At 54.9% G+C, this 27654-nt stretch overlaps 1 protein-coding gene across 3 annotated transcripts in view; it reads right to left on the bottom strand.

Annotated features, from left to right (window-relative positions):
* The window catches only part of B3GAT1 (beta-1,3-glucuronyltransferase 1), a 33244-nt gene that overhangs the window by 2247 nt on the left and 3343 nt on the right, over window positions 1-27654 (bottom strand). The window contains exons 2-8 of one of the 3 annotated variants that reach the window (XM_055356919.2): window positions 8995-10398; window positions 7106-7219; window positions 6827-6973; window positions 2933-3441; window positions 1958-2254; window positions 1174-1274; window positions 4-975 (exon numbers count right to left, since the gene is read on the bottom strand). In XM_055356919.2, the coding sequence (XP_055212894.2) occupies window positions 1188-1274; window positions 1958-2254; window positions 2933-3441; window positions 6827-6973; window positions 7106-7219; window positions 8995-9043 (1203 nt within the window). In that variant the 5' untranslated portion in view covers window positions 9044-10398 and the 3' untranslated portion in view covers window positions 4-975; window positions 1174-1187. Of the gene's footprint in view, window positions 1-3; window positions 976-1173; window positions 1275-1957; window positions 2255-2932; window positions 3442-6826; window positions 6974-7105; window positions 7220-8994; window positions 10399-27654 lie in introns of those variants that run through there. The other 2 variants (XM_019037295.4, XM_019037296.4) reach the window with 2 other exon arrangements.

Here is a 27654-nt window from a genome sequence, read left to right on the forward strand (position 1 = left end):
TGAGGGGAGAGGAGGAATGAGTGAGGTGTCGGCTGAGGGTGGGGCCAGGGAGGGAACGGCCAGGCAGGGCCACCAGGACCTCTGCAAAGCCCAGGCCACCAGGTCCTGTGGGGGCCTTTCTGAGGGGCGGGTGGGGAAGGTGCTTCCAGTGAGGGCAGTGAGGGCAGGAGGCAGAAGTGAGGCTCGGTACAGATGCATTCTAAGTGGCGCTGGCCAAGGCGACTGAGTGACACCCTGTGGTCCTCTGCGGGCAGGGGGATGCAAACACAATACAGAAGCTATTGCTTAGCTCCAGGGCAAGAGGAAAAATGTCTGTCTCAGGCCTCAACCTCTGTTTGGCATAACCTAGAGTAGGGAGTCAGGAGTACCAGCTGCTTTTAAGAGACAGGATAAGATCACAGAAAAGCCCCTGAAAATGCCTGGCTTTGCCAACCACCCAGCACTCGTGCCAGTGTGTCACCTTGGAACATTCATTTAGCTTCTCTCAACATCATTTCTTTGCTTCTGAAGTGTAGGTGGATCCTGTGGCCTACTTCCAGAGAGGGCTTTAAAGACTTGAATAAAAATAGCCACACTGATGAGATTTAAGTGCCATGAACTGTTCTAGGTGCTCTCAGCAACCTACTTCACAGATGAAGAAACTGAGGCCCAGAAAAGTCAAGTCAGGTCAAACAGTGAAGAGCAGGGGTCCTGGGAGCTGAGGTGGGCTCTGGGTCCGTGCTGTCACTCTGAGCTACCTCTCACTATGACAGCCGTGGGCTCATTGCTGTGGAGCAGTGAGTCCGTGAGTCCTTGCCACGGCCACGTGGTGAAGGAATCCACAGGAGAAGAGGCAGACCTGGGGGGACAGACCCTGGCCAGCGAGAGTCTGAATGGCAGTGCCTTGTGGGGCGCAGGCGTCACTGCCAGCAGAAAAATCAGCAAGGTGTTTGGAAGGTGATGCCCTCTGAAGAGTCTGGTGGCAGAAGGACCCAGCTGCATGGGTGAAAGTTAATGCCTGGGTACTTTCAGGTGGCCCAGTGGGAAGGGGACTGTGGTGACGCCCTCCACTCCTGCCCACATCTGCCCTGTCCTCCACAGTGAAAGCCCAAGAGGAAAAGAATGAGATAGTTGATTCGGCCCAACCTGGTGCCGCCCTGCCCAGTGTGTGGCCCACCCTCGTCATGCCCATACCTGCATCCTGAGGCTCAGATCTCCACCGAGGGGTCAGTGAAGCCCTTCTTGCCCTCATTCACCAGCACTGGCTTCTCTGTCCGTGTGTGCCACACCAGGATCTGTGCGCCCAGAGATGCAAAACATGGTGGGACAGGCCCCTGACCTCACTCTGCTGCCTCCCTGCTCCCTCCCACACTGTGTAAACATTTCTCCTGCCCCTCCTTTTCCTTCGAGAGTTTTTCAATTGTTCCATCAAGATTTTCTCAATTGTTTTTTATTTATCTTCTGTGGCTCTTGACTACCCCCTCATTTTTGCTGTTGGTACATGTGATGCCTTCGGAATACCTGCTGGAAATGGGAAGTCTAGAACTACAGAAAAGAGAAGCCCCAAGACTTCCCAAGTGTGTGTGTGCGCATATGTATGCATGTTCATGTGCATATGTGTATATGTGCATGTCTGTGCATGTTCACGTGCATATGTGTGTGCATGTGTGTGCATCTGCATATGTGTGTGTGCACATGTGTGCATGCATAGGCGTGTGTGTGCATGAGTGCTCAGCAGGGAGGTCCTGGAGCACAGCTGTTCTGTGGGAGGTTATAACTCCCCAGTGGCCATTGCTCTCCCTTTCCCTGCCTGTCCGCAGTGTCACTGCCTTACAGGTGATAAACTGCCTTCCTGGGAGGGGGTTTCAGAAAGCCCAAGCTATTTTGAGGCCTCTGTTTCCTTCTCCCGATCTGTAGGGAGGGTCTGGATGTACTTGAGACATTGCATCACAGCTGTCAGTTCTGCGGAGGGTCTCACCTTGGTGCAGTTGGCTGCCTTGGGCTCCAGGTCGTTGAGGGTGACAAGTTCTCGAAGGAGGCTGCTTTCCTGGTAGCCTCCCTTCACACCCCGCAGCTTGAAGTAGGCCTGGCTTCGCTGCAGAATGAGCCGCAGGTTGACGGCAAATCCAGCCATGTCTATTGCAAATGGCCGGTGGGGGTCAAACACCGTCTTCCAGCCGACCACCTTCCCTGCCCCGTTCACCCGTGGGGCCTCGTACCGCAGGCCACCCACGAAGGCGACGGGCCACACGGACACCCTCCTGGTGCTGCGCATCTACAAGTGGGGGGTCCAGAGTCAGGGCGCCGGCACTGCAGATGAGGACGGCGGCGCGTGCCCAAGGGAGGCGACATCCTTCAGCCACCTCTATCTATGCCCATGGCCAGCCGAGGCCACCTAGGGGGTGTCCAGTACAGCCCTGCCCCCAGGACCCATCCCATGGGTTGGGCACCTGAGAAGAACCTGCCCTGGGCTGCCGGGGACACCTGGCCTCTCAGACGGCCTGGTCTTCCCCTTCTCAACGTGGCCCTGCTGCTGTTTTCTCCCTTGTCTAAAACCTTTCAGTCTCCCCGCTCTAGAGTGTGAAATGACTCCCCGTCTCCCCCAGACTAACACAGCCCATATACTCAGGCGAGCTCCAACTGTTCCACCTAAGAGGTTTCTGGTAGTCACGCAGAATGACCTACTCACAAACCCATTCAGGAGATACCTCTAGGGCCAGGAATATGGTTTAGGGGCTCCAGAGCCACCTGTCTTCCCCTTAACTTGTGGGGGATGCTTTAGCCCGCAGTTCCATCCCTTTCCCTGGCTCTCTGCTGCCTGCCCCGCTCCCAGCCCGGCACGGCTTCCCGGGATCCCCCTGCGCGCGCCTCCACACCCACACCCCCTCCTCGGGAAGCCCCTCCACTCCCCGCAGCCGGAGATCCCGCTGCTCACTGTTGGGCCCTCCCTCACCTCTTCGAAGAGCTCCAGGCTGTAGGTGTTGTCGTCGTCGGCGAAGTAGACCACGCCAGGCTGGCTGGAGTTGCGCGGGAAGGTCTCGCGCAGCCAGCGCAGGGCCAGGTTGCGCTGCATGGTGCCCCGCGGGATGCGTGGGTCGCGGGCGTCTCCGCGCAGCTTGTAGTTGCGGGGCGTCTCCACGTGCAGGTGCGTGTAGTTGAGGCCGGTGTCACGCAGCAGGCGCGCCGTCAGTGGCGTCCGGCGCGGCGCATCCTCCACCACCAGCCAGTGGAGGTTGGGCACGTGCAGCAGCGTGTTGGCCATGCGCGTCAGCTCGGCCTTCTGCACCGGGCGGCTGTAGGTGGGCGTCACCACGTGGATGGTGGGCAGCGTGTCGGACCACGGCGGGGGCCGCGTGTACACGTACTCGGTGCGCACCACCTCCACGATGTCGCGGTCAGACATGCAGTACTCCCCGGGGTCGGCGCCGGGCGGCGTTTCGCGTCGGGGGTCACTGCCCTCATCTGCGGAGTTGGGAGACCGGCGATGTGGGAGGAGGGCGCTGGCTGTGGCCCTAGATCAGAGCAGGACCCCGCCCACCCTGCCAGGGCACCCTTCTCCTCCCCCCCTGCAGGGGCTGCTCAGACCCCCGCCTTGCCTGACCTGTTAGCTCTAAGGTTGAAATCTGCAGCCCTGGAATCCTCTCTGTGAGGTTCCTAGTTCTGATGACACAGACATAACCTCTTCCTTCCCACCTTTGCAGCCCTCTAGCTATTTGAGCGCAGTTGCCCATATTCCAAGATTGCATCCTCAGTTCCTGAATGTGCTGACTTTCCTATGAAAAGGCGTCCCGACCCTCCCCTCCCTAGCCCTACTCATCTGGAGGGAGCTGGCCACACTGCCCTGCGCAGGGCTGGGCTAGCAGAGCACGTGGCACTGCCCCGCTGTGGTGTGGACGCCACAAAGCCCCAGGGCCGCAGCACTGCGGCAGCAACCAGGGCCCACTGTGGGCCCGCAGGACCCTGAGGCAGCTCCCGGAGTTCTCAAGCCCTCCAGTCAAGCGGGGCCTCTTCCCTCCTGGCCTTACGTAAGGCATTCTCTGAATCTCGGTGCAGAACTTCCTATTTAACCGCATTTTATTCTCGTGGGTTTTGCCCATAGTTGCCAAGGTATATGTAGATCTAGCAGTCCTAGCAAGAGGAGAAATCAGGGCCATTGGGATTCTTGTTTTCCACGCGTCCCTCCTCTCCAAATTCTGTCCTTCCATCGGAAGGGCTCACGCACCAATGACGGTGTGGCCCTCCTGTCCTAGCTTACCGTCGGGTGGTAAAGGTAAGAAATCCCGATGCCTGGGCTGAGACCCTGCCCACTTCTGCCGTTATGAACCCTGTGCCCTTGAGCAAGCTGCTTAGCTTCTGGCGCCTCAATTTCAGCAACTGTAAAATGGAGCTAATAACAGCATCGAACTTATCGAGTTATTATGTGGATTAATGAGTCCACAAGGGCTGAGAGCACCGCCAGGCACAGTTTCCTCTCTTGCGGAAGGGCAGTGGCCAACTCTGCTTCCTTCTGGCTTCAGGCAATCGGTGGGGACAGAACCAGCAAGTCACACCAAAGGGGAGGACCCCGTGCATCAGCTCTTCTGCTGCCTCCCTCCGGCCACCACTGTCATCGGCAGCATGTGGGGTGTGTGGCATGCTAGTGTGGAGCCCATGTGAACAGACCCAGGAGACCTGCTCGTGGATCTTCAGGAGTTCTCATGGGCAAATGGCACAAGGCACACAGCAATTGCTGAGGGTCGGGGGAGGCAACCAGCACACATGCAGTCGCTCAAAGGGGACTGCTTAGAGGAGTTTGGGGTCAAACTGTGAGAAGAGCAAGGTGGAAGAAAGCGGGATGGGTGTCTAGGGTTCTGACCTAGATAGAGGACTTAATTTGTCCTATGGGCAGTCAAGTTTTGGAAACTGAGGCCTTGAGAGGAGGTTTGAAGCCACTTTGTCCACCTCTCTGCCACCCAAATCATCCCAAGGCCGCAGAGGACCTGTGCCCTTGGACAGTCCCCATACATTAGGGCACCGCTACTGCCTGTGCTCCTGGGCTCTGCCCTTCTTGTTGGCTTCAGGGCGTCTGCAATTTTGGGTCCTAAAGGCCTCCTGGTGACCCTAACTTCACTCAGCTGCAGCTTTCATTCGCTTGCTCTTGGCATGCTCTGGGGAGACAGAATGCCAAGTCCCCAGCCTCAGGCAGCACCATCAGCGCTTAGCAAACAGCCTGACGTCTCCAGCGCTGGAGCTCTGCCAAGAACGCAATTGACATGATATCATGTCGCTTTATATATAGTAGTTTTAACCCCTCTGGAGTGACGTATTTGCAAGATAACAATGATTCTAAACTGACAAGCGCAGAGAAGAGGCCCTAGGGTCGGGAGGAGAGGATGACGTCAGGAAGACAGGCGCCAAGTGCCAGCCATGGGCAGTGGGCTGCCGCAATGTTGAACTTGGCCCTTCCTCATGGAAGCTTCAGGAACAGCTAGGGGTTTGCAGGACTTGGTATTTGACTGTGAGGAGCAGCACGACTTCAGGCTGTGATTTTTGGACACTGCCTGCATCTTGGGGTTACAGGCACTCACCACCTCTCTCTGCATGGGCTTGGTGCTGCCTTCTTGTTTATCGCACTGCCAGGTAGTATCATGCACACTGCAAACGAACAGCTGCCTGACCCCACATAAGCCTGTGCATGTAAGTGGGGGAGGGGGCAGAAAAGAGCACGAGACAAAGTGCTGCAGAGCTGGGGCAGCCAGCTGTGGGGTGCGTGGCAGGTTTGGGTGTGAGAGGGAAAGGCGACCCAGGACCCAGAGCCAGGGGAAAGGAGTTCTACCCCTAGTTCTTCCACTAGTTCTTCACGGAACTTTTCCTCTCTCCAGCCCTATTTCCACCAGGTAGCACTAGATCAGGGTTTCCTACACAGGAAAAGAAGAGAGGCAAACACTATACTCTCTCTGAAAGGGTTTAAAACACACTGCAGGCCAGAAATCCTATTCCTCCCCTACCATCCACTTCAGAATGGTCACTTTCCTTGCATGTCATGAAATTGCATGTGAAGTTGTACATGCGTGTCTTTCTGTGTATGTGTGTGTATTAATGATGTTTTTTTTTAAGTTTTTCTGTATTTTAAGATGCGTCGACATCTTGGGGGACTTGCAGATATGGGGAGGGACTGCCCCTCCCAGGACTAGCTAATTCCTAGTGACAGCACACACCTTGCCTGCAAACACACTTTTCATATGCAAACTACCTGATCTAGAGCTCATACCCACCACCACCTTTATGGAGCTCTCCCACCCAAGCCAATCTTCCGCTGCCCTAAACCACCCCAGGGCGATACCAGACAATTAGAAACCACACCCATATCCTAAACCCACTGATTTTCTTCAGACTATGCAATTCTGGGCCAGTTCAGCTGCCGACAGTGCTTCGCCCTTCCCTTCCTATGAAAACCACTTTCCTTCCTACCAAAACCACACTAAAGACTCCCACTCCCTCCACTTCCCGCCTCCCACTCCCTCCACTTCCCGCCTCCCACTCCCTCCACTTCCCGCCTCCGACCTCAGCACTTCCCCAGGGGGCATGGCGTGCCCCCTCCTCTTGGGTGCTGAGAGTAACAAGCTCTTCTCTCAAGGAAACTGTCTTGATGTCTGCCAACCTACCATCCCGGACCTCTTAAAACTGTGTGGGTGGCTTCCATTAGCTTCCCATTCCCAAAGGGGTGCAAGACTCATGAAGGGGCCTAGATGATCCCGTGGTTCCTCCTAGCTGCTAAGTGAGTGCAAGCAAGAACCTTGCGTGTCAGTTGTGGTCACTGTCACTACCAAGGCCCAGCTGGGCAGGCAGGGCATGCGTGCGTGCTCACCCTTATGTACCGCGAGCAGGGGTGCGAGGGTGCTCTGGTGCCAGACGGTGATGAGCAGAGTCCAGGGCAGCACGATGAGGACGATCGCTAGGATGTCCCGTCTCTTCGGCATCTCCAAGGCTGGCTGCACCCACGGCTCCTCATTACCTGAGTGGCGGTAAGTTCAGGAGAGGGGCGGCCACGGGCGGCGGCAGCACAGGGGAGAAAAGAACAGGCATGGGCCGGGCCGGCCAGGCATGGAGAGGACAGAGCAGCTGAATGTTGGCTAGCAGGTCTTACCAGCACTCACAACCCACCCATTGCGGAAGCAGGTTTGGAGAGTCCAGCCCAACTGGAGTCTGAGAAGGGGTCGCTGTCCAGGGGCAGGGGTCAGGAACCCTGGGGGGTGGACACCTGCAAGAGAGAGCAGAAGCGGATAGCCAGAGACCCAGGTATAGGAATGGATGCCAGCAAGGCTGGGCCCTGCTCTGGGACACACAGCATCGGGGGTTCCACAATGGAGCCTCAACTGTCCATCACCTGAGGACCTCTTTTGTCTGCCTGTTTGAGTGGAATGGGCTCTGTCCTTCCCACAGGCACAGGGCCATGGCGCTGCTCGACTTATGAAAGTCAGTAGGGTGCAGGGGTCAGAAGCACAGACTGCAGAGACACCAGGTTTAAATCCCAACGGTGCCACCCACAGGCCGTAAGACCTTTGCCAAGTCATTTCCGTTCTCCATGCCACAGTTTTCCCATCTATAAAATGGGGCACTGTGGATCCCTACCTCATAAGGTCATTCTCAGAATTAAACAGGGTAACTCCCGTGCAGCCCTAAAATGCCAGCTACTTATCAAAGCCTGGATAAAGGGGTGAGAGGTTTTATTTTCTCTCTCTCTCTTTTTTCTTTTTTTTAACCATATATGGACCATGAATTATTATATTAAAAATAATTTCAACATTTTACATTTGGGGGCACATGCGCAGGTTTGTTATAGGGGCATATTGCATGTGATGCTGAGATTTGGAGTATGATGAATCCCATTGCCCAGGTATAAGCATAGTACCCAACAGGTCGTTTTTCAGCCATTCTTCCTTTGAGAGTCCTCAGTGTGTGTTCTTCTCATGTTTACAGTCATGAGTACCCAGTGTTTAGCTCTCACTCATAAGTGAGAACACACTGTGTTTGGTTTTCTGTTCCTCTGTCAATTTGCTCAGGATAATGGCCTCCAGCTGCATCCATGCGCTGCAAAGGCCATGATTTTGTCCTTTTTTATGGCTGTGTAGTATTCCTTGCTGTATATGCACCATGTTTTCTTTATCCAGTTCACCACTGATGGGCACCTAGATTGATTCCATGCCTTTGCTATTGGGGATAGTGCTGCGATGAACATACAGGTGCAGGTGTTTTTTTGTGAAACACTTTATTTTCCTTTGGATACATACCCAGTAATGGGACTGCTGGCTAGAATGGCAGCTCTGTTTTAAGTTCTTGAGAGATCTCCAAATTGCTTTCCATAGTGGCTGAACTAATTTACATTCCCACCAACAGAGTATACGTGTTGCCTTTTCTCTGCAGCCTCACCAGCATCTAATATTTTTTGGCTTTTTAGTAATAGCCATTCTGACTGGTGTGAGATAGTATCTCACTGTGGTTTCAATTTGCATTTTGGTGACAGTCTTTTGAGGACAAAGAAGAGATGTTTCTGGGATGGGCCCTGGGGGGAAGTACGAGAGTGCCTTCCTCTTCCGTGTCAATAGGACGTCCTTGTGGAGCACCGCTCTGTGCAGGACAGAGCACCAGGTGCTGGGCTGGGCAGCAGCAAGAAGAGGGGTCCCCGCAGGGGCTGCCACATTGAGGGGAGACAGTCCTCCAAAATGACAACAGCAGGGGGCCCAAGTGAGGAGAATGAGCCACTGGGATTCCTCAGTCCTGCAGAGGGTCCACTGGTAGCATCTCTGGGAACCGTTCTCTCACATGGCAAGGACACTGGGCGAACAGACCTCCTGACCGCCTTGGAAACTGTCACATCCTCTTCTCCTCCCTTTTCACTTCTGTGCTGAGCACCATGCATGATGCAGCAGGGACCCGCGGGGGTGGTGGGGAGGGCAGGCAGCCTCGGGCAGCCCAGCCAGCCTCGCTGTGCCCACCCGTCCCAGTGCCCAGTGCTGGATACGGACAGTACCTCACCTGGGGGCCATGCTGCCTGCTCCTGCCCCAGCTCACGTGTGCTCACCATTTCAGGCAGAGTCAAGTGCTATGACCGAGGAGGGTTTTTAGCCCCTGAGTTTCCAAAATAGCGTGTTTTCCTCTCCTCACCAGGTCCTCTCTCCAAATAGTTCTGACGCCTGTGGAAGACCAGGATTTGTCTTCCATTAAGGAGCACTGTGGTTTCCCGGGACGGCCGCCATCCCCTCCATTAAGGAGCACTGTGGTTTCCCGGGACAGCCGGCATCCCCTGCCCACACCCCACCATCAGAGGCCTACTCTATCCAGAGAGTCTCCCCCACCCATTCCCTGGGGACTGGAAGACCCACTGGGGTTCAACGTCACAGGCACGTAGGAGATAGTGGACATGCTAGGCTGTGTGTGTCTGTGTCCGCCCCTAAACTCCTCTTTGCTGGCCCAGTGAGGGACAGAGCCTAGAACCCCACACAGGATGCCTGCTGGGTCTTGTGGTCTGAGATGCAAGTGACTTCATGCCACATCCCCCAGATTTAGCCTGTCCCTCCACACCCAGGCCACTGCTGGGGCTGCATGGAGCTGTGTGTCAAGACACGTTTTGGTTCTTTGGCCAAGACACGTTTGGATCTTAGGCCACATCTGATGAAGGATGGGGAGGCTGGGCCTGGCTGGGGCTTCAAAAATGTCCAGGAAGATTTCTTCTGTGTTCTCAGAGACTCTTGAAGGAGCTTTCTCAAGTGCTCCTGGTTTTGGTGCAGGTTCTAATACCGGGATGGAGAAAGCCAAGGAGAGAAGATGAGTGTCATGCCAGCTCAGTCCCTGTGGGCCACTACCTTTCCTTTGGGGCAGCCTCTCAGCCCCCACCCACTCTGGCACCTGCTCAGCCTCCCTTGTGCCCACTTGCACTGTTGTTTATACAAACTTCCCTATAGCATGAGAGATGTCCGAAGATGAGGCTCAGCTCTTCACATGCACCTGCTCCTGCAACGTCACAGCAGCCCTGTGCAGTAGGCATGGCTGTGGTCCCTGTGGGTTCATCGAGGCCAGAGAAGGGGAGTAACTTGCCTGAGGTCAACCATTAGGAAATGGTGGAGCTGGAATTGAGTCCAGGCCATCTGGCTCTATGCTGTCATCAGGGGCATAGGATAAGAGGTCCCAGGTCTCCAAGCCTCTCAAACCTGGGCCAGGCGCAGGGTGGGTAAGGGGCACACACAGGCCAAATGCTTCCTCTGGCCTGGACCACAGCCACCCTCCTCTGCAATGGCTGCCCCCACTGCAGGGCCCTAGCATCTGCTTGGAGGCTGAAGCAGGAAGGAGGGGCGGGAAGGGAAGAGAGGGGAGGACGGGGCCTGCGGGCAAGGGTGCCGTGGGGTGCCTTCTGCTCCCATCCAGTCTTTTTGGTCAAAACATCTATGAGAGAAAAGGGAGGGGGAGAGAGGGAGAAAACCTCTAAAAATAAACTCAGCAATAAACCCAGTTGTGCATTAATTACTCTGGAAGCCATTATGGCTTGAAAACCCCATAACTTTAATGGAGGCTATTATAAGCATAGTAGCAAAATTGTGGAGCTAATTACCAGGCGGTTATCAAGCAGAACACAGAGAGCCCCCAGCCTGGAGAACACCAGCTGGCCGGCAGGGGGCAGGTCGTGGGACGTGATGCCTGGGCTGGGCAGGGGCCTGGGGCCAGGCAGCGGGGTGGGCTGCACCTGCCCCCAGCTCCGGGCCCCAGTCTGAGACGGGGGTGCAAGGTTGGCCAGCACTGGTCCCCTCTTGCAGCCTGCTGCTTCTGCCTGGGGCTTGGAGGAGGGCGGTGTTTGTCTGTGGTCGCAGGCTGTCTCTAACAAGAACCCCAGAATGGCTTCTAGGCCCTTGGGTCGGGCAGAAGAATCAGCACAAAGGTGCAGGAGTGGCTTGGCCACACCCAGGAGAGCCCGGGAGATGGAGGCAAGCACGGGGAAGAATGGGGTGCTGGAGGAGGAGATGGGTGGAGGCACAAGGGGGACTTCGTGGAGAGGCAGGACGCGGCGTGGGCAGTGTGTGTGAGTGTAGGGCCCAGGCCTGCCGTGGTCATAACTCCCATCCTGACACTTGCACCATATCTGTGACCAACCTCAGATCTCAGGCGTTTCGGCAAGTAGAGACACAAAAGGCTGTGCCCTGCCCTCCCCGGGTGCCCTCAGAGCCTCAGAGGGAAGCAAGCACTGCCCTGTGGGAGAGTGGAGGGTGGTTCCCGGATGGGGAGCAGAAGCTGGGGCAGCACATGGGAGTGGGAGGGTGGCGGCCTGGACGTGTCCGGCAGGTGCTCCACGGGGACCTGGGTCATGCTGATTGCCCTCCTTGACCTCGTCTTTACAATAGGGAGGTTGAGCTGGAAGTTTCAACGATCTTGCCATTTTAGCAACTGGAGGTTACCATAGGGCTCTGCGAAGATGAAGGGATGTCCTATGTGAGGAAAGTGTAGCTCAGTGGGCACCTAGGGCCAGAGGCGAGGCAAGAGCGCCAACAAAACAGCACCCGTGGAACTGAGTCCTGACTTAAGGGCCAGCACCCGTGGAACTGAGTCCTGACTTAAGGGCCAGCACCCGTGGAACTGAGTCCTGACTTAAGGGCCAGCACCCGTGGAACTGAGTCCTGACTTAAGGGCCAGCACCCGTGGAACTGGGTCCTGACTTAAGGGCCAGCACCCGTGGAACTGAGTCCTGACTTAAGGGCCCGTGGAACTGAGTCCTGACTTAAGGGCCCGTGGAACTGAGTCCTGACTTAAGGGCCAGTATGCCTACGGAGATCGGCCATGCTGGGAACACCTCTCTGCAGGAATTTGTGGCATTTGGTTTTGTTTTGAGAGACAGGGTCTCACTCTGTCACCCAGGCTGGAGTACAGTGCCATGATCACAGCTCACTGCAGGCTTGAGTTCCAGAACTCAAGTGATCCTCCTGTCTTAGCCTCCCAAGTAGCTGGGACCACAGGTACCTGCCACCATGTCCAGCTAATTTAAAATTCTTTTTTGTAGAGACAGGGTGTCACTATGCTGTCCGGCTGGTCTCAACCTACTGGGCTCAAGAGATCCTCCTGCTTTGGCTTCCTAAAGTGCTGAGATTACAGGTATGAGCCATGGCACCTCCAGAGAGGAATTTGTCTATGGGCTTTAGGGTGCTGTGGGCTGTGAATAAGGACTAGGGGGTGTCTGGGACTCAGATGGGAAGGCTCTGATTGACCCAGGCTGGGGCAGAACATGTGAGGCTGGAGCATGTGCAGGGGTGGTTCAAGGCTGGCCGATTGTAAATGCATGGAAAGGTTTTCTTCTGAGCCTGCAGGTGTTCAAATGAAGGCCTCAGCAATGCCTCAGTCCCTGAGGAGAGGAGCTTATTTAATTTCACTCAACAAATATTAATTGAGCGTCTGTAGCAGGCAAAGCACTGTGTTGGATTCTGTGGGCAATCCAGCAGTACGGGTGGGGAAGCTTTGCTCAGTCCGGAGGGGAAGAGACGACACAGCTCGCTCCAGTGCAGGTGACGTGTGAACGCAAAATGTTCCCAAAGGCCTGTATGCGTCTGCGTGGTAGGTTACAAACAAGCTCAGACACTGTCCAAGGTACTCATCCCTGGAGGACGATAAAGGCCTTTTTACCCAGTAAGATTGGGAACAGTAGTTAAGTGGTTAATCAAAAAAGTCCATTAAGGTGAAGAATCTTTCCAAATGATACATACATGCCATACATTTCAATTTAAGTAACTCGCAGAGCCCGTTGTCCGATAGATGATGTTTCCCCAGGACTGCACAATGCATGCTAATTTTTCCCAAATCCGAACGACCCATCCTTGCTGGCTCTCAGCACTTCCGCTCAGCCGACACGGGGTCAGGGAGGTCTGTGCTGACCGTCTGACATCAGCCACGTCGCAGCATCCCGCTGCGATCTCGTTTTGATTTCTTCAAAGTGATTCAAGAGCTGAAGAGCACTTGGTGAGCAGTCTGAGTGTAGCACCCTTTAGAATATGACTTTTCCCTACCAGCCTTTACCTAATTTGGAGAACTTTCTTCTGGACTCACCTTATGAAATTTTCATAGAAACAACACATTTACTTCAACACGCTATTTCAACAGTTTACATGACATTCTGTGATGACAGTAACAAGCGAGACGGTGAGTGCTGTGAACAGGCTGGCAACCGGCGTCACTGACTCTTGAGGGTGTGGGCTCAGTGGTGACAGCAGAGGGAGCCCTTCATATCACACAGGCACCAGTCAGTGTGCTGTGCGGACCGGATGCAGAACACCAACCTGCTGGTTAAGACAGCTGCTGTTCATATAATCTCTGTCACCCAGGAACCTGAGTGTCCCCAAAGAGAGGGAGGGACAGGCTTTGTCCTACAGATCTCCAGGTGCCCCTAATGGGATCAGCGGATTAGTATTGATTCTGCAGGCGCTGCTCAGGAAACGCCTGATGCCACAGCTAATCAGCTCCCAGCCCAGTCAATCCATACTTCATTAACCTAACCCCGGCCCTCCCGCCCCCAGCACCACCGCCTCCCGGGCCCACCACAGCCCTGCTGGGGGGCAGGACACAGGCACTGACCTCACACCATATAGGAGCCACTTTCCCAGGCCCCTGCTCCTCCTTTGCCCTGGTCACCGACTGCAGAGGGCTGGGGAGATTCCACTCTGAATCTTACACTGAAACAGTAAGACTCCCCTTTTCATAAAGCCCAGTCCCTCGATGTTCAGAGCAGCCACGGCATGAGGCAGACACACAGATCTCGTCCCCATTTTGCATGTGAGGACACCGAAGCTCAGAGAGCCTGAGTGATCGGCCCAAGGTCACTGCGTTAGGTGTCAGCAGAGCTGCTCAAACTCGGGCCTTGGCCTCTGTGTCCAGTGCCACCCGTGCCCACACCACGTCCCCCTGCAGACCCTCCCCTGGCCCACCCTCGTGCCCACCCACTGGGCAACCCTGGTCCAGGGCCAGAGCCCCCTGACCTTTCATCCCCTGCATGGCCTACCTCAGTGGTCAGGCCGAGTGCCCCCAGGAAGGCACTGCTGCTCTTCCCCCACCCTGCTCTCGCCATGCTCATGGAGGAAGAGTGGCAGGCTTGGGCCCTGGGATGTCTGCACTCTGCTTCCCAGCCTGGGTCACCGCGGGCTCACACTTGGGACCGTTGATGGAAGGGCAGCGTGAATTCCAGAGCTCAAACCGTCTTGTTCCCTTCTAACTGGGAAAACCCAGCCAAGGACTTGGGCAGAAGGAAGTATTAGTTTTGTTCTGATTTGGTGCAGAGAATACTTTCACGCTTTGGTTTTCTTCCAGCATCAGAAATGTAATTCACTGACTTTTTTTAGGTAGTTCCTTTGTTTTTCTTTTTTTCAGAAATAGTCTTTGGCTTTGATTTTGATTATGATTCAGTAAAAAATGAAAATTGGGGTTTGGCTTAGTATAGTACTCTGCAAGTCAAAGTCCATTCTGGCTGACTGCAGGAATCTCAACCGAATACACTGTTGGCCCCGGCTGGTGTCACTGAAGTTCCCTGAATCACGTAGCTAGTGGTCTTCAGGCAGCAGTTCATCCACTCACCCCAGAGCCTCCATGCAGGAGGCCCTGAAGCAAGAATTGGGGCTTCACCGTGTGGCGACATCACTTGCTGCTGCTCTCTGCTGGGGCATGCCCGGGGGCGGGTGGGGAAGCGGGGATGGGCACACAGATGCTCTGCAGGGGGACAGAGAGCCGGAGAGGGAGCGGCAGCTGGAGAGAAGGCTAGCTGAAGGAAGCAAACCTGATAAAGGATTGTGGGACGCTGGACAATGGTGAGCCAGGCCCGTGGAAGACCCCAGAGAGGAGCCATCCCACAGCAGGTCATGATGGGTGATGGGGGTGGGGGTGCTTCTGCTTGGCCGAGTGGAGGAAGGCGTTCGGCAGGAATGTGCTAACCATGACCGGACGATGGTGCACAGAGCACCACTTGGCCACTTGACCCCTGCCTGCGTGATAGGGATTACTGAGGGTCATGCTATCTTTGGGATTTGTGGGACTGGCAAGTAGTCCTTGTACAGAACCCTGGAGCCCAGCCTGGGATTGAGGGAGAAGTCTGGGATTGAAAGGTGCTCGCTCCCCATCCTCCTTTGCCCTCCTTCCTTGCTACCTTTCCATCCTTGCCCTAGGCCCATTCTAAAAGCCAGGCCCACTTTTGGAAGGAAATGTCCCCACTCCCAAGACAAGTATATTCATTTCCTATCCCATTGCTATCTAACCAATTCCTACACACTTGGCAGAGGACAGCCCCCATTGGCTCTCTTCAGTTCCTACGGGTCAGGAGTCCAGGGTCTCAGAAGGCTGCGAAGTATTGGCAGGGCTGTGTCCTCATCTGGAGGGCTGACTGAGGAAGACTCTGCTTCCGAGCTCACTTGGGTGGTGGTGGGACTGCAGGCCATGGCTTCCTGCTGGCTGTTAGCTGGGACTGCCCTCAGCTCCTTGCCACATCGGTTTCTCCAACATGGCCACTTACTTCGTCAAGCCAGCAAGGAAGGGATCTAGAGCCAATCTGCTAGCAGATGGAATCTTACAGAGCACAGTGTAATCCTGGGAGTGATGGCCCAATGCTTTTGCATGGTCTACTGGCTAGGAGCTGGTCACGAATGCCATCCACACCAAAGGTGAGGACTGCACGAAGGCATGAGCACCGGGGGGTGGGGCTTCCAAGGATACCTGAGAGTCTGTCCCCCACACCAAGGCAGATGGGCCATGTCTGGCCCTCAGCTCCTCAGACCCTGCCTAGTCCCATAGCTACTGAGGGTGACGGCAGAACCCAGCCACAGTCATAGCCTTCTGCCACCCCCCTGCCACCACCTCTTTGCTCTCCTCTGTCCTGGAAGAGCCATGCATGGAGGGGCCATGCGATGCAGAAAGGTTCTGAACCCCGCAGCCAGACGACCCTGTGCACCTGCCAGCCTCTTTCCGCCTCTGCTATGGGATTCTGGTGAGGTAACCTCTCTGGGCCTTCATTTTCCCATCTGTAAAACGGGAATAAAAATACTGCTCCTACCACTAGGCTGTCAGGATAACTAGAAAAAAAAAATCAGGCAAACCGTCTGCCACATAGTTGGGCCAATAAAGAGCAGCTGCTGTCACTGCTGACCTTGCAGCCTGGAAGGGGCAGGGAACGGGTCTGCTCGGCCTGGCTTCCTGCTGCCTCCTTCCAACCAAACTCCGGGCTGCTTGCTGGAGGGCAGATGGAAGCCACGGACCTGAAAGCCCCACGTCACCTCCAAAGAAGAGGCAGGTGGAGAGGAGAGGGTCTGGGATCATCAGAGGAGAAAACACCAGCACGAGGCCCCTGATGGCGTCCTTTGATTTCCCTTGGCCTCAGCTTCCCCATCTCTCGCACGGAGCTGCTACACCTCTTGTTGTCTGGCATGTCCCATTGTGACCGAACGCACAACCTCAGATCCAACCACCATCTTTCCTCTGGAAGCAGCTCTCATCCAAGCCCCCTTCTTTCTGTCATGGTCCTGGCATGAAAACCTCAGGGCTGCCCTTGACTCCACCTTCTCCCTGCATCAGCGGGGCCTCAGCTCCTTCCACTGCTGCCCCAGCCTAGGGTTCCATCCCCTGATCCTGGGCCAGGTCAAGTTTTTACCCGCAATGGCCCTTATGGTGATCTCTCTGACGCCTGCCTTTCCTCCTCAATTCAGAGTCTGCACACTGTCAGACCCTCCAACCCCAGCCCGCGACCTGCTCAGATCCTCCTGTGCACTCCTGACTGCAACGTACCCAGCCTGGCACTCAGGGATGCCTGCCCTGTGCCCGCCCACCACTCCCACCACGTCCCTCCTGTTCCCTCCTGTTCCCTCCTGTTCCCTCCTGTTCCCTGGCCACCTCTGCCCCGCCAGCTTCCATCCCTGAAATTCCAACATGGCACGCTTTTCCTCGTCCTGTGGTGAGATGCAACGTGGCCCATGCCAGAGGGCAGTGCCCCATTCCCACCCAGAGGGCAGTGCCCCATTCCCACCCAGAGGGCAGTGCCCCATTCCCATGCCAGAGGGCAGTGCCCCATTCCCACCCAGAGGGCAGTGCCCCATTCCCACCCAGAGGGCAGTGCCCCATTCCCACCCAGAGCCGCGGGGGGGCCAGAGCCAGGGAGAGGGTTCTCAAGTTGAGTCAAGATGCCCAAGCGCAAACCAGGCCTGGCCATTGCAAAACAGCACCCGTCTTGTTTCCTTCCAGCTGTCAACTGCTCCCTTGCCTGGGCCTCCATGCCCTGCCTGCTCCTCTCTGCCAGGCCTCGGCCAGGGTACAGTGCGTGTGGGGGTGTACCTGGGCCTGAGTGGCAGTTAGGGAGCCTCGCAGTGAGGAACAGCAAGCATGGGTTTGGTCCCGGTGTCCCCTCCCCCTTGCCCAGCACTCTCTCGAGGCTGATGATTTGGGGAGACGCCAGTCTGACCACAGCGACTCAGGTGCCTGCTCCCTGCCTGCTCCCTGTCCTCCTCAATGCATTGCTTGGAATTCGACTCAAGAAAACGCCTGGGGTTGAGTATTCTGTTCTGACAGGGCATCGAGGCTGTGCTGGCCACCACAGAACTGCCCGCCTGAGTGACTTCACAGGGCAGCTGGCCTGCTGCTTGACACCCATGTGCATGCGTGTGTGCATGTGTGATCATGGCCGGCACCCCGTGAGTCAGCACACGTGTGTTCACAGGCACATGTCTGCACACTCTTAGCTGGGTATCGGTGTTGCTCTGTGCCCTGTTGACAAATCCACAATCGGGTCCCTGTTCAAATAAAAGAGTAGCTCATGTGCCTGTCCTTGGCACCCAATGGCTTCGGATCCTGGAACATAGATGGGGTGATGCCAAGAGGCCAATTCTACTTTCTCTGCAGCACTGGGGTTTGCGGGGGCTGCTGCTCCTAAAAACTACTAAACACAACAGCTCACACGCAGTACTGATTTATGGCTTCCAAAATGATTGCACATTGGTTATCTCATTTAATGTTTAAACCCTTGTAATCCCAAAGGTTTGTTCATGTTTTACAGATGAAGAAACTGAGGCATGAGGGGGTTGAGTGACTGTCTCAAGTGTCCCAGGTCCAGATAGAAAGCAGCCATCCCCTTGCACTCCTCTGGGCAGCAGTGGCCAGGCAGGGGTCCTTGCCGTGCCTCTGTCCCACCTCTCCTGGCCCTGGGTCCACTGCTGGCTCCCTCCCGGGCCCTCTCCTGCCTATGGCCAGCTGGCCCCCGGCCTCTGGGGACATACGGGCTTCTTCCTAGCTGTGTGCTCCGGGCAGGCCTCTGTGCTGCAGCTGCACACCCGGCTGGCAGCTGAGACTTCCCCGCCCTTGTTCATCAGAGCTAGTGTGACCTTACACTTCCTGATCCAAACCAGGATGCTTTTGAAAATGCGATGAGCTGATATAATAATGGACCAACGGCAGGTCTGTTCTGGGCGTGGTGGGTGGTGGATTCTCCAAGCAGAGCCCACGGCCACCTGCGTGCAGAATGGATGGTTTCTCTGCTTTGCTCCCTCCCCGGGGGGGCTCACTGCAGCCTTCATGAGCTGGTGACCCCAGAATGGCTCCTCTCGCCTGCATGATGGGAGCAAAGGGGTTCTCACTTGCTGCTGTTCAGAGGTTTCCCCACATCCCTGCCCGCCTCCAGCCTCACCTCACCCGTTGGAGACAGGTGGGGTAGAATCAGCCGTGCACATCATTCCAGCTCTATGAATAGACCACGCCAGGATTTGGGTCCTGCCCTTGGACCCTGGTTCCAGCAAAATGCTCTTAACACACCAACCGACCTGCTCCCGTTCTGAGAGACTCCCCAGCCAGCCAGCAACGTATGCACCCTAAGAGAGGCCTGTGGTTTGCTCAGGACACCCATAGGTGGAATGCTGCCTCCAGTGGGCGCACACCCACCACAGGGCGCCCGCTCAGTGGGGGCCAGGCCCGTAGGCCCCAGAGTGTGAGGCACATTCTGCTACCCAGTGAACGGCAGGGTCCAGGGGCAAGCCGTCAAAGCTGCTGCTGCTAATAGCACTGACCTCCCCTTTTGCCAGGCTGCCCAGCAGTGGCAGAGGGCAGTCCAGAACCCAGAAAGGCTGGGATGCCCTAGAATCCTGGACCCTGGAAGCTAGGAGGGCTGTGACCCTCGCCTCATCTGACCCTCTCTACAGAGGAGGCCCAGACCAAGGTTGCGCTGCTTGGGATGCTGAGTGCTGGTTGCAGCAAGGGTTTCTCGTGATGGGCTGGATGAGTGTGTCCATCCACAGCATGGAGCCTGGCACAGGTCATGGTGACTGACTTGGTACCTGCTGGAGCCCAGCACGGCCTGGACATAAGCAAGCCAGGTGACCAGGTGGGTCCGGCCCTGGAACTGAGTGTCCAAGGCTTGGGTTAGCTGAAACAGCCCTGCAGAACCTCTCAGGCTGTGAGCAAGGTGGGGACATCCCAGAGGGAGGATGTGAGCAGCCAACTGACCCACAGTACTGCCTTCCTGCTGTCATGCTGCCCTAGGCTGCTCAGTTTCTCTTGGCACTGTTGTCTCTGTGGTTCTGGGTGAGGTGCTGGCGAGGGGAGACTCTCCTGGGCTCTGTGCCTTTGGCATTCCCTCTCCCACTCTGAAGCCTTCCCTGGCCCTGCCCCTGCCCCGGTCTGTTCACTCAAGGTGCACACACTGTGGGACTTTCCGCCCTGGGCCCTGCCTTTTGCTTGCCGGTTTTCACATTTGCACCCTAGCCCCGGGCCAGAAGCTCCTCCGGGGGCGCCTAGTCTTACTCACCTCTGCATTCCCACACCAGGGCCCAGAGCCCAACCCAAAGCAGGAGCTATGCCAATATCCCTGTGACTCAGTTTCCTCACCTTTAACTCTCACAGGGCTACTTTGAGATCAAATGAGGGAATCAACGGAAAACACCTAGCATAAGGCCTGGCACACAATTGGCACTATGAACGTTAGATCATATAGAACACAGTGGTGAATACAAACACCACCACCTCCACCTTGTTTTAAGATTCAGCGGATGGCTAGCCATGTGCAGAAGAATGAAACTGGACCTCTGCCTCTCACCATATGTGAAAATTAACTCAAGATGGACCAAAGATTTAAATGTTGCAAGACTTCAAACTATCTAAGAATCCTAGAAGAAAACCTAGGGAACACCATTTTGGACATCAGCCTTGGGAAAATTCTTATGGCTAAGTCCTCAAAAGCAACTGCAAAATACAAACAAAAATCAACAAGTAGGACCTAATTAAACTAAAGAGCTTCTGTGCAGCAAAAGAAGCTCTTAACAGAGTGAACGGACAACCTACAGATCTGCATCCAACAAAGTTCTAATATGCAGAACCTATCAGGAATTTAGACCATTTAAATGCAAAGAACAAATACCTGCATTAAAAAGTGGGCAAAACACATGAACAGACACTTCTCAAATGAAGACGTACAAGTGGCCAACAAATATGAAAAAGTGCTCAAGATTACTGATCATTAGAGAGATGCAAATCAAAGTCACGAGACACCATCTCACACCAGTCCGAATGAATATTATTAAAAAGCCAAAAAACAACAGATGCTGGCCGGGCTGTGGAGAAAAGGGAACACTCGTACATTGTTGGTGGGAATGTAGATGAGTTCAGCCACTGTGGAATGTAGTTTGGAGGTTTTCAAAGAACTTAAAACATTTGACCCAGCAATCCCATTATTGAGTGTCTACACAAAGGAATGTAAGTCGTTTTACCGTGAAGACACATACACTCATATGTTTATCGCAGCACTATTCATAACAGGGAACTGATGGAATCAAGCTTGGTGCCCATCAGCAGTAGACTGGATGACGAAGACGTGGTACACATACACCATGGAATACTACGTAGCCATAAAGAAGAATTAAATAATGCTTTTTTTGCAGCAACATGGTTGCAGCTGAAGGCCATTATCCTAAGTGAAGTAACACAGGAACAGAAAACCAAATACTGCTCACTTATAAATGGCAGCTAAACACTGGGTACTCTTGGACATAGAGATGGGAACAATAGACGTTGTGGAGTCCTAGAGGGAGGAAGAAGGGAGGGGGGAAGGGTTGAAAAACTACCTATTGGTTACCATGCTCAGTACCTGGGCAAGAGGATCGGTTATGCCTCAAATCTCAGCATCACATAATATACCCGGGTAACAAACCTGCACATGTACCACTGAATCTAAAATAAATGCTGAAATTATAAAAAATAAAAAAAAGGTAAAACTCAGCTGAATCCAAGTGCCTGGGAGAGGAAGGGCAGAGGAAGGAGGCACCTTGGCTCCTTCCTCATGGCTCAGTGGCGACCAGCCTTTCCAGCACATTCCTCTCTCCCCAGCACGAGGCGGTGCTGTGGCTTGGGCTCAGTGGAAACTGGGCACACCAGCATGCAGTTGTGACAAAAGGGTGTGGCCCGGGAGGGGAGGGGGCAGCCTGACCACTGTCGGGAGGTGGGGCCCCTGGAACCCGGCGCTGTGGCCCCGGCTCCCTCTGTTCCTGCTTGGAGGACGTGCCCCTGCACAGGTGGGCCAGGTGACAAGGCACTTTCTCATGCCTTTTCCTGCTGTAGCCTCGGTGCAGCCACCTGAGATGAGGTGGGCACCCATCCTGTCACCCTGCTTCTTCAGGTGGGGAGACTGAGGTTTGGAACTGACACACTGAGCTAGAGTCAAGTCGCGGGGATGCCCCAGTGTGCGGTTGCTGCTTCCCTCCCGTCACCCTGCCCAGTCTGGTCCTGTGTCTCTGCCCAGCTTCCCAGAAAGGCACTCAGGAAGGACCGGTGATTTCAGAGATTCCCCATCCCTCTTCTCTTCTCCTGCCTCCAGAGCTGTCAGAGAACTGACTTGTCCATGGGGCTCTAGGGCCAGCGAGCCCTGGGCACTGTCACTCCCTGCCCCGTCTCCCCAGGATGCAGGCTCAGGCTCCTGGAGAACTTTCCTTTCACCACCTCCTACTTCCAGGGCTCCCCCACCTCCCTCTGTTACACCTGCCCTGCCCCTAAGGTCCCTCCCTCCTCTGGGGTGTCAGCTAACCCCACTGCCTGAAGAAGAAACAATTAACATAAAATGTTGAATTGGGTCAGGCACAGTGACTCATGCCTGTAACCCCAGCACATTGGGAGGCTGAGGTGGGTGGATCATTTGAGGTCAGGAGTTGGAGACAAGCCTGGCCAACATGGTGAAACCCTGTCTCTACTAAAAATACAAAAATTAGCCAGGTGTGGTGGCAGGTGCCTATAATCCCAGCTACTGGGGAAGCTGAGGCAGGAGAATAACTTGAGCCCGGGAGGTAGAGTTTGCAGTGAGCTGAGATTGCGTCACTGCACTCCAGCCTGGGCAACAGAGCGAGACTCTGTTTCAAAAAAAAAAAAAAAGTCGAAGGGGCTTGGGTAGGGGACTTGCCCCCTGAGCACATGTGTGAACCAGAGTGGGCAGTGTGTGCCCTACACAGCAGAGGAGGTGTGGGTGCGATGATCCCGCGGTCCTCAGTCTCAGTGCCCCCGACAGCAGAGTGTGCTGATACTATCTCTGGGTTTCCCAGGCCACCTATCACACAGCGAGCACCAGGGCGGCTACGGATCCACGGTCCACCACCGACATGTAGCCCAAGGCACAGGCTCAAGACAGGCCTCCACATACCTGGGGGAGGGGATCTCCAGGCTCTCCTGGGCTCCTATCCCCAGGTAGACTCTAGGAGTACCTGGCTGATTTCTTTCTCGGGGTCCCGGGAAGGCAGCACGGATGAGAGCAGGAGGCTGGCATCCCTTCACACCAGTACGTTTGCCTGGGACATGCTTCCCTCCCTCATAGTCCCTCCACTTCCTGAGTTGCTTGGCCCCCAGGACCAGGCCAGGTGCACTCAGCCCAGGGGCTTCACACTCAGGGCTGGGCACCACAGGGTGCCTGGGCAGCCCTGGATGCAGGAAGGGAGCCCCAGAGGCCAGACCAGATGCCAGGTAGAATGGGGTGCCTCCTTCTTGATGCTCCCATGACACTGTGACATAGCTTCCCTCTGGGCAGAAGTATTTGCTGGGTGGCCCCTCTGCTCAGACATCTCCTGAGTGGGAAGGGCAAGTGGGGAGAATTGTCATTTATTGAGCTTTTGCTCCATAGCCTGGCATCAAATAACCTGTCAACCAGATGACTGGATAAAGAAAATAAAGAAAATGTGGAATACACATGCAATGGAATATTATTCAGCCTTAAAAAGGGGGAACATTTTAACACATGCCCTGACATGGACGAATCTTGAGGACACTATGCCAAGTGAAATAAGCCAGTCCTAAAAGGACAAATATCACAGGATTCAATTTCTATGAGGTATCCAGAGTAGTAAAATTCACAGAGACAGAAACTAGGATGGTGGCTTGTGGGGGCTGGGATGTTGTGGAGAATGGGAGTCATTTAACGGGTACAGAGTTTCCTTCTTTATATTTATTATACGTTATTTATTATTCTTTATATTTATTATACGTTAAGTTCTAGGGTACATGTGCACAATGTGCAGGTTTGTTACATATGTATACATGTGCCATGTTGGTGTGCTGCACCCATTAACTCGTCATTTACATTAGCTATATCTCCTAATGCTATCCCTCCCGACTCCCCCACCCCACAACAGGCCCCGGTGCGTGATGTTCCTCTTCCTGTGTCCAAGTGTTCTCATTGTTCAATTCCCACCTGTGAGTGAGAACATGCGGTGTTTGGTTTTTTGTCCTTGCGAGTTTGCTGAGAATGATGGTTTCCAGAATGGGTACAGAGTTTCCAATGGCCAAGATGAGACAGATCTGGAGATCTGTTTCACAACAATGTGAATATACTCAGCACTGCTGAACTGTGCACTTGAAAGTGGCTAAGATGGTAAGTTTTATGTTATGTGTTTTTTTAAATCACAATGAAAACGAGTCTGTCATTCATCCAGAACATCTGTTTAGACACAGTCAAGGACGGCACACTCTTCGGGGCCTGCACCCTGGGCTTCAGTGAGCATTCACGGCTGGGTTGGGTGTCTGTGTTTGATCTCAAGCATGCACCTTCCTGGGAATCACGGGGTGACAGGCACCAGGTATGCCTGCTGGAGGCCCCCCTCCAACGCTCCACGTACGCCACTCGGAAGAGTGTGCACGCCCCACTGACAGCCTGCAACCGCCTCGCTGTCCTCAGGCCTGGGGAGCCGCAGAGACACAGTGCTGGAGCACTTGTTCTGAGAGAGAGATTTATGTGTGGGAGAAGAAGCTAATATCGACAGGCAATGAGTTAGGAGAGTAATACTTCAGCTACCATGCAGAAACTCTCTGACCGTGAGGAAAGCAGCTCGCCCGGAGGCTGTACTTCAGCCCAGGCAGGCTGGCAGAGCTGGGCCGGGCCTGTGTCGGTCAGCTGCAGTGTGGGTGCAACTGGCCGGTCCCTTGGCCTCTCTGGGCTCAGTGTCCTCCCCGTGCCACAAGCGGCCGTCTCTCCCACTCTGTGGTCTGTGGATGAGGGAAGAGGAGGGAAGGAGAAGGGCTGGGGTAGGCAAGCAGGGTTGGGGGGTGATGATATTGTTGATATGCACCTACGGCCTGCCAGCAACACCACAGGGGTGGCATTTGCCACAGCCCTGCCTCAGAGGGACCCAGCACCGGCACTCCTTGGGGGTCAGGACTTATCTTCAAGGGTGTCAGAGCAGTGGTGACCTCCTTAGGCTTCGGAAGACGCCCCCAAGGGGACCCCCCATCAGCTACGGGGACCCAGAGGGCTTCAGGTCCGGGCTAGGTAGGCACCGGGCAGCCCCAAACCCAGGTCTGAAGCCACGGAGGGTCCACTGATGGTCACCCGCCTGGTGAGGTCCTGTGGTCAGGGTGTGTAGACACACTCTGGCAGGCTAGCAATTCACGGGTTTCATTAGTTTGTCTGTATTTTTAATTTGCTGCCTGTGGCCTGAAGGAGCTGACCTTCCCCAGGGCTCTGTCAGGGATAGTTGAGGTTGGTTTTCCTGGGTCCAGCCGTCTGAGGGAGAAGAGAGGAGGTGAGGGGACCTGGGAGTCTCGGCGTTGCGCCCCGACCCCGGGGGTGGCAGCCCCCAGCCCCACACATCTGCCTGCCAGTAGTACCAACAATCTGCCCGGGAGGGCACTGGGGCATGCAGCCTCTGCCTTGTGTGAAATTGCTCTGTGGCCCCTAGACAGGAGCAGGGCTGCTCTGGGTGTCTGTCCCCTCATCTGTGAAAAGAAGGGAGTAGCCCAGGGTTGCAGAATCCAACTTCTGGGAGAAGGCTGGCAGCCAGGTAGCCTGGGGTGTCCAGCACCAGCCTGGCTACCAATGGCCAGCTCCTGCCCCTCAGGCCAGCCCTCACCTTCCACCCCTGGTGGCTTGGTGGGCAGGGTCCCTCCCTCTGGCCTCCGGCTTGGGTCGCTCTGTGGAAGTGATTTTTCCAGGTGAGGAAACGCTCATGCAGCCCTGTCCCTCCTGTCTTAGACGAGGAAACTGAGGCCCCACCAGTGTCTGTGGCACAGTGAGTTGCAGACGCAGCTGGGACCAGCACCCGGGGGGCTCGTGGCAGCACAGTTGGCCTCTGAGACCTGCAGGCTCTGCTCCCTCCACTAAGCCCACAGCAGCCTCTGGGCTCTTGCCCTCCAGACCAGGGAGGGGTGAGCCCAGGCAGGGGCCTCTCACATCCCTTCCTCCATCCCTGCTCGGCATGGTGCTGGCTGGTGGCAGCTAACCATGCCTCCTTTGCTGTTCTTATTCTGAAAGTGTGGGGGCTTAGCAGATGCTTTTTAGTGACAAAACAGAATTTCAGTGGCACTCACCTCCAAAAAGCATCAGCCCCTCTATCTGGCTGCGTCTGCACAAAGCGAGGTTGCTTTCCTCGTCTCATTCTAGCTCCCTGGGCTTCAGTGAGCACTCAGTCAGGAATAATCCCATCCTACGGGAGGAGGTGGAGGCTCAGGAAGGGTCACAGAGGTAGCCAGGACTTGTGTTGATTGGGTGGGTGGGTGGGGGGGGCCTGGCAGAGTGGGCTTTTCAATAAGCCTTTAAGTGAATTGTTAAATAAATGAATAATAAAAACGGCTTTCTATTTTCAAATAAAAAATAAAAAAGCTCTTGCTATTGCATGCTCTGAGTGATTAGCATGATTAACTGTAATGACTCATTTCCTCCTCAGAAACATCCTATTATTACCCTCATTTTAAAAGCGAGAAGTCTGAGGCACAGAGAGGTTAAGCAACGTCCTGAGGCCACACAGCTACTAAGTGGCAGAACTAGGACCTGAATCCAGCCAGTAGGACCTGGCACTTAGCCACCCTGCCAAAACACCTGTGCAGGCTCCGGTCCACAACACTCTGCCCACTAGAACTTTCCGTGCCCAAAACACCTGTGCAGGCTCAGGTCCACAACACTCTGCCCACTAGAACTTTCCGTGCTGCCGGGAATGTTCTGTATCTGTGCCACCCAAGATGGCAGCCTCTAGCCACATGTGGCTGTTGCCCAATTGAAATGTGGCTGGTGTGACTGAGGAGCTGCTCAGGGTGGGGACGGATGCAGCCCCCCCATGCCCAGTGTGGGGCTCTAACAGTTTCTGAACAATGGACAAATGAGTAGCCCAGAGTTCAAAGAGAGACTCATGGCCTCAGAGGCCAGACTGCTCACCTGCCACAGACAGAGGAAGCAAGATGGGCAAAGGGGAAGGAGAGGACCCCAGCCCACATAGCCAGCCAGAGAGGATGGGCAGAGCCAGGCCTCCAACTACAGTGCCACTGGCACTCCCCACGCCGTGCCATCATGTCTTCACTCCCCCGTCCTTCTAGGTCTTCTTCCTGTGAGCAGAGAGCTGGCTCACATTTCCCACGTATGAGAAGAGAGAGCTCCTGCCATGGCTCAGAAGACAGAGCCGTGGAATCCACAGCCCCCTGGGCAAGGTTAGTCCTCAAATCCAGTCAACTCTTGATCCAGACTCATACTCTCCACTTTTGCGCTTATCAGTGGCAAAGCCTTAATCCCTGCCAGGCACTTGGCGCGGAGGCTGCCTCCTGCCCTGCTGTCAGCTGGTGTGTGCGCAGGGAGCGCAGGCTCATTTTAATATTGGCTGGAGCTAAACCTCATTAGAAAAGTAAATTTGCTGTAGCTGCAAAAAAAAAAAAAAAAAAAAAAAGGCAACCCACATAACCCTTCCAAAGCTAAACAGAAAACACTAGATTTGGACTTTTGGATTATTTGATGTTTCACGTTCCCAGCACCTGGTGCAGAGCCTCCAACACCGTAAGTGCTTGGTCAGTGTTGGTGCAAGTGAACTGAATTTTGGGGGCTCTCTGACCACCCTGTCACCTTTCAGCATGGATAAGAAGGGCTCACAGATCTGAAATTTTTGTGTCAAGATTTTTTTTTTTAGACGACCATTTGCTGATAAATTGGAAGGATTACATTTAACAATAATTAGACACGAAAGTATTATTTTGTGTTTGGCAAGGACGAACTCTGAGCCAAGGCAGGCTCTGGGTTCTTTGGGTTGGGATAAGGAAGGGTGGGTCCATCGCAGAGTCTGGAGGTGTGAGGACTCAAGCAGGTGAGGAGGGAGGTGGGACAGCCTGCACCGATTCCAGTGGGGTGAGGAGGGAGGTGGGACAGCCTGCACCGATTCCAGTGGGGTGAGGAGGGAGGTGGGACAGCCTGCACCGATTCCAGTGGGG

The sequence above is a fragment of the Gorilla gorilla genome, chromosome 9 (genome assembly GCF_029281585.2).
Source record: "Gorilla gorilla gorilla isolate KB3781 chromosome 9, NHGRI_mGorGor1-v2.1_pri, whole genome shotgun sequence".
NCBI lineage: Eukaryota > Metazoa > Chordata > Mammalia > Primates > Hominidae > Gorilla > Gorilla gorilla.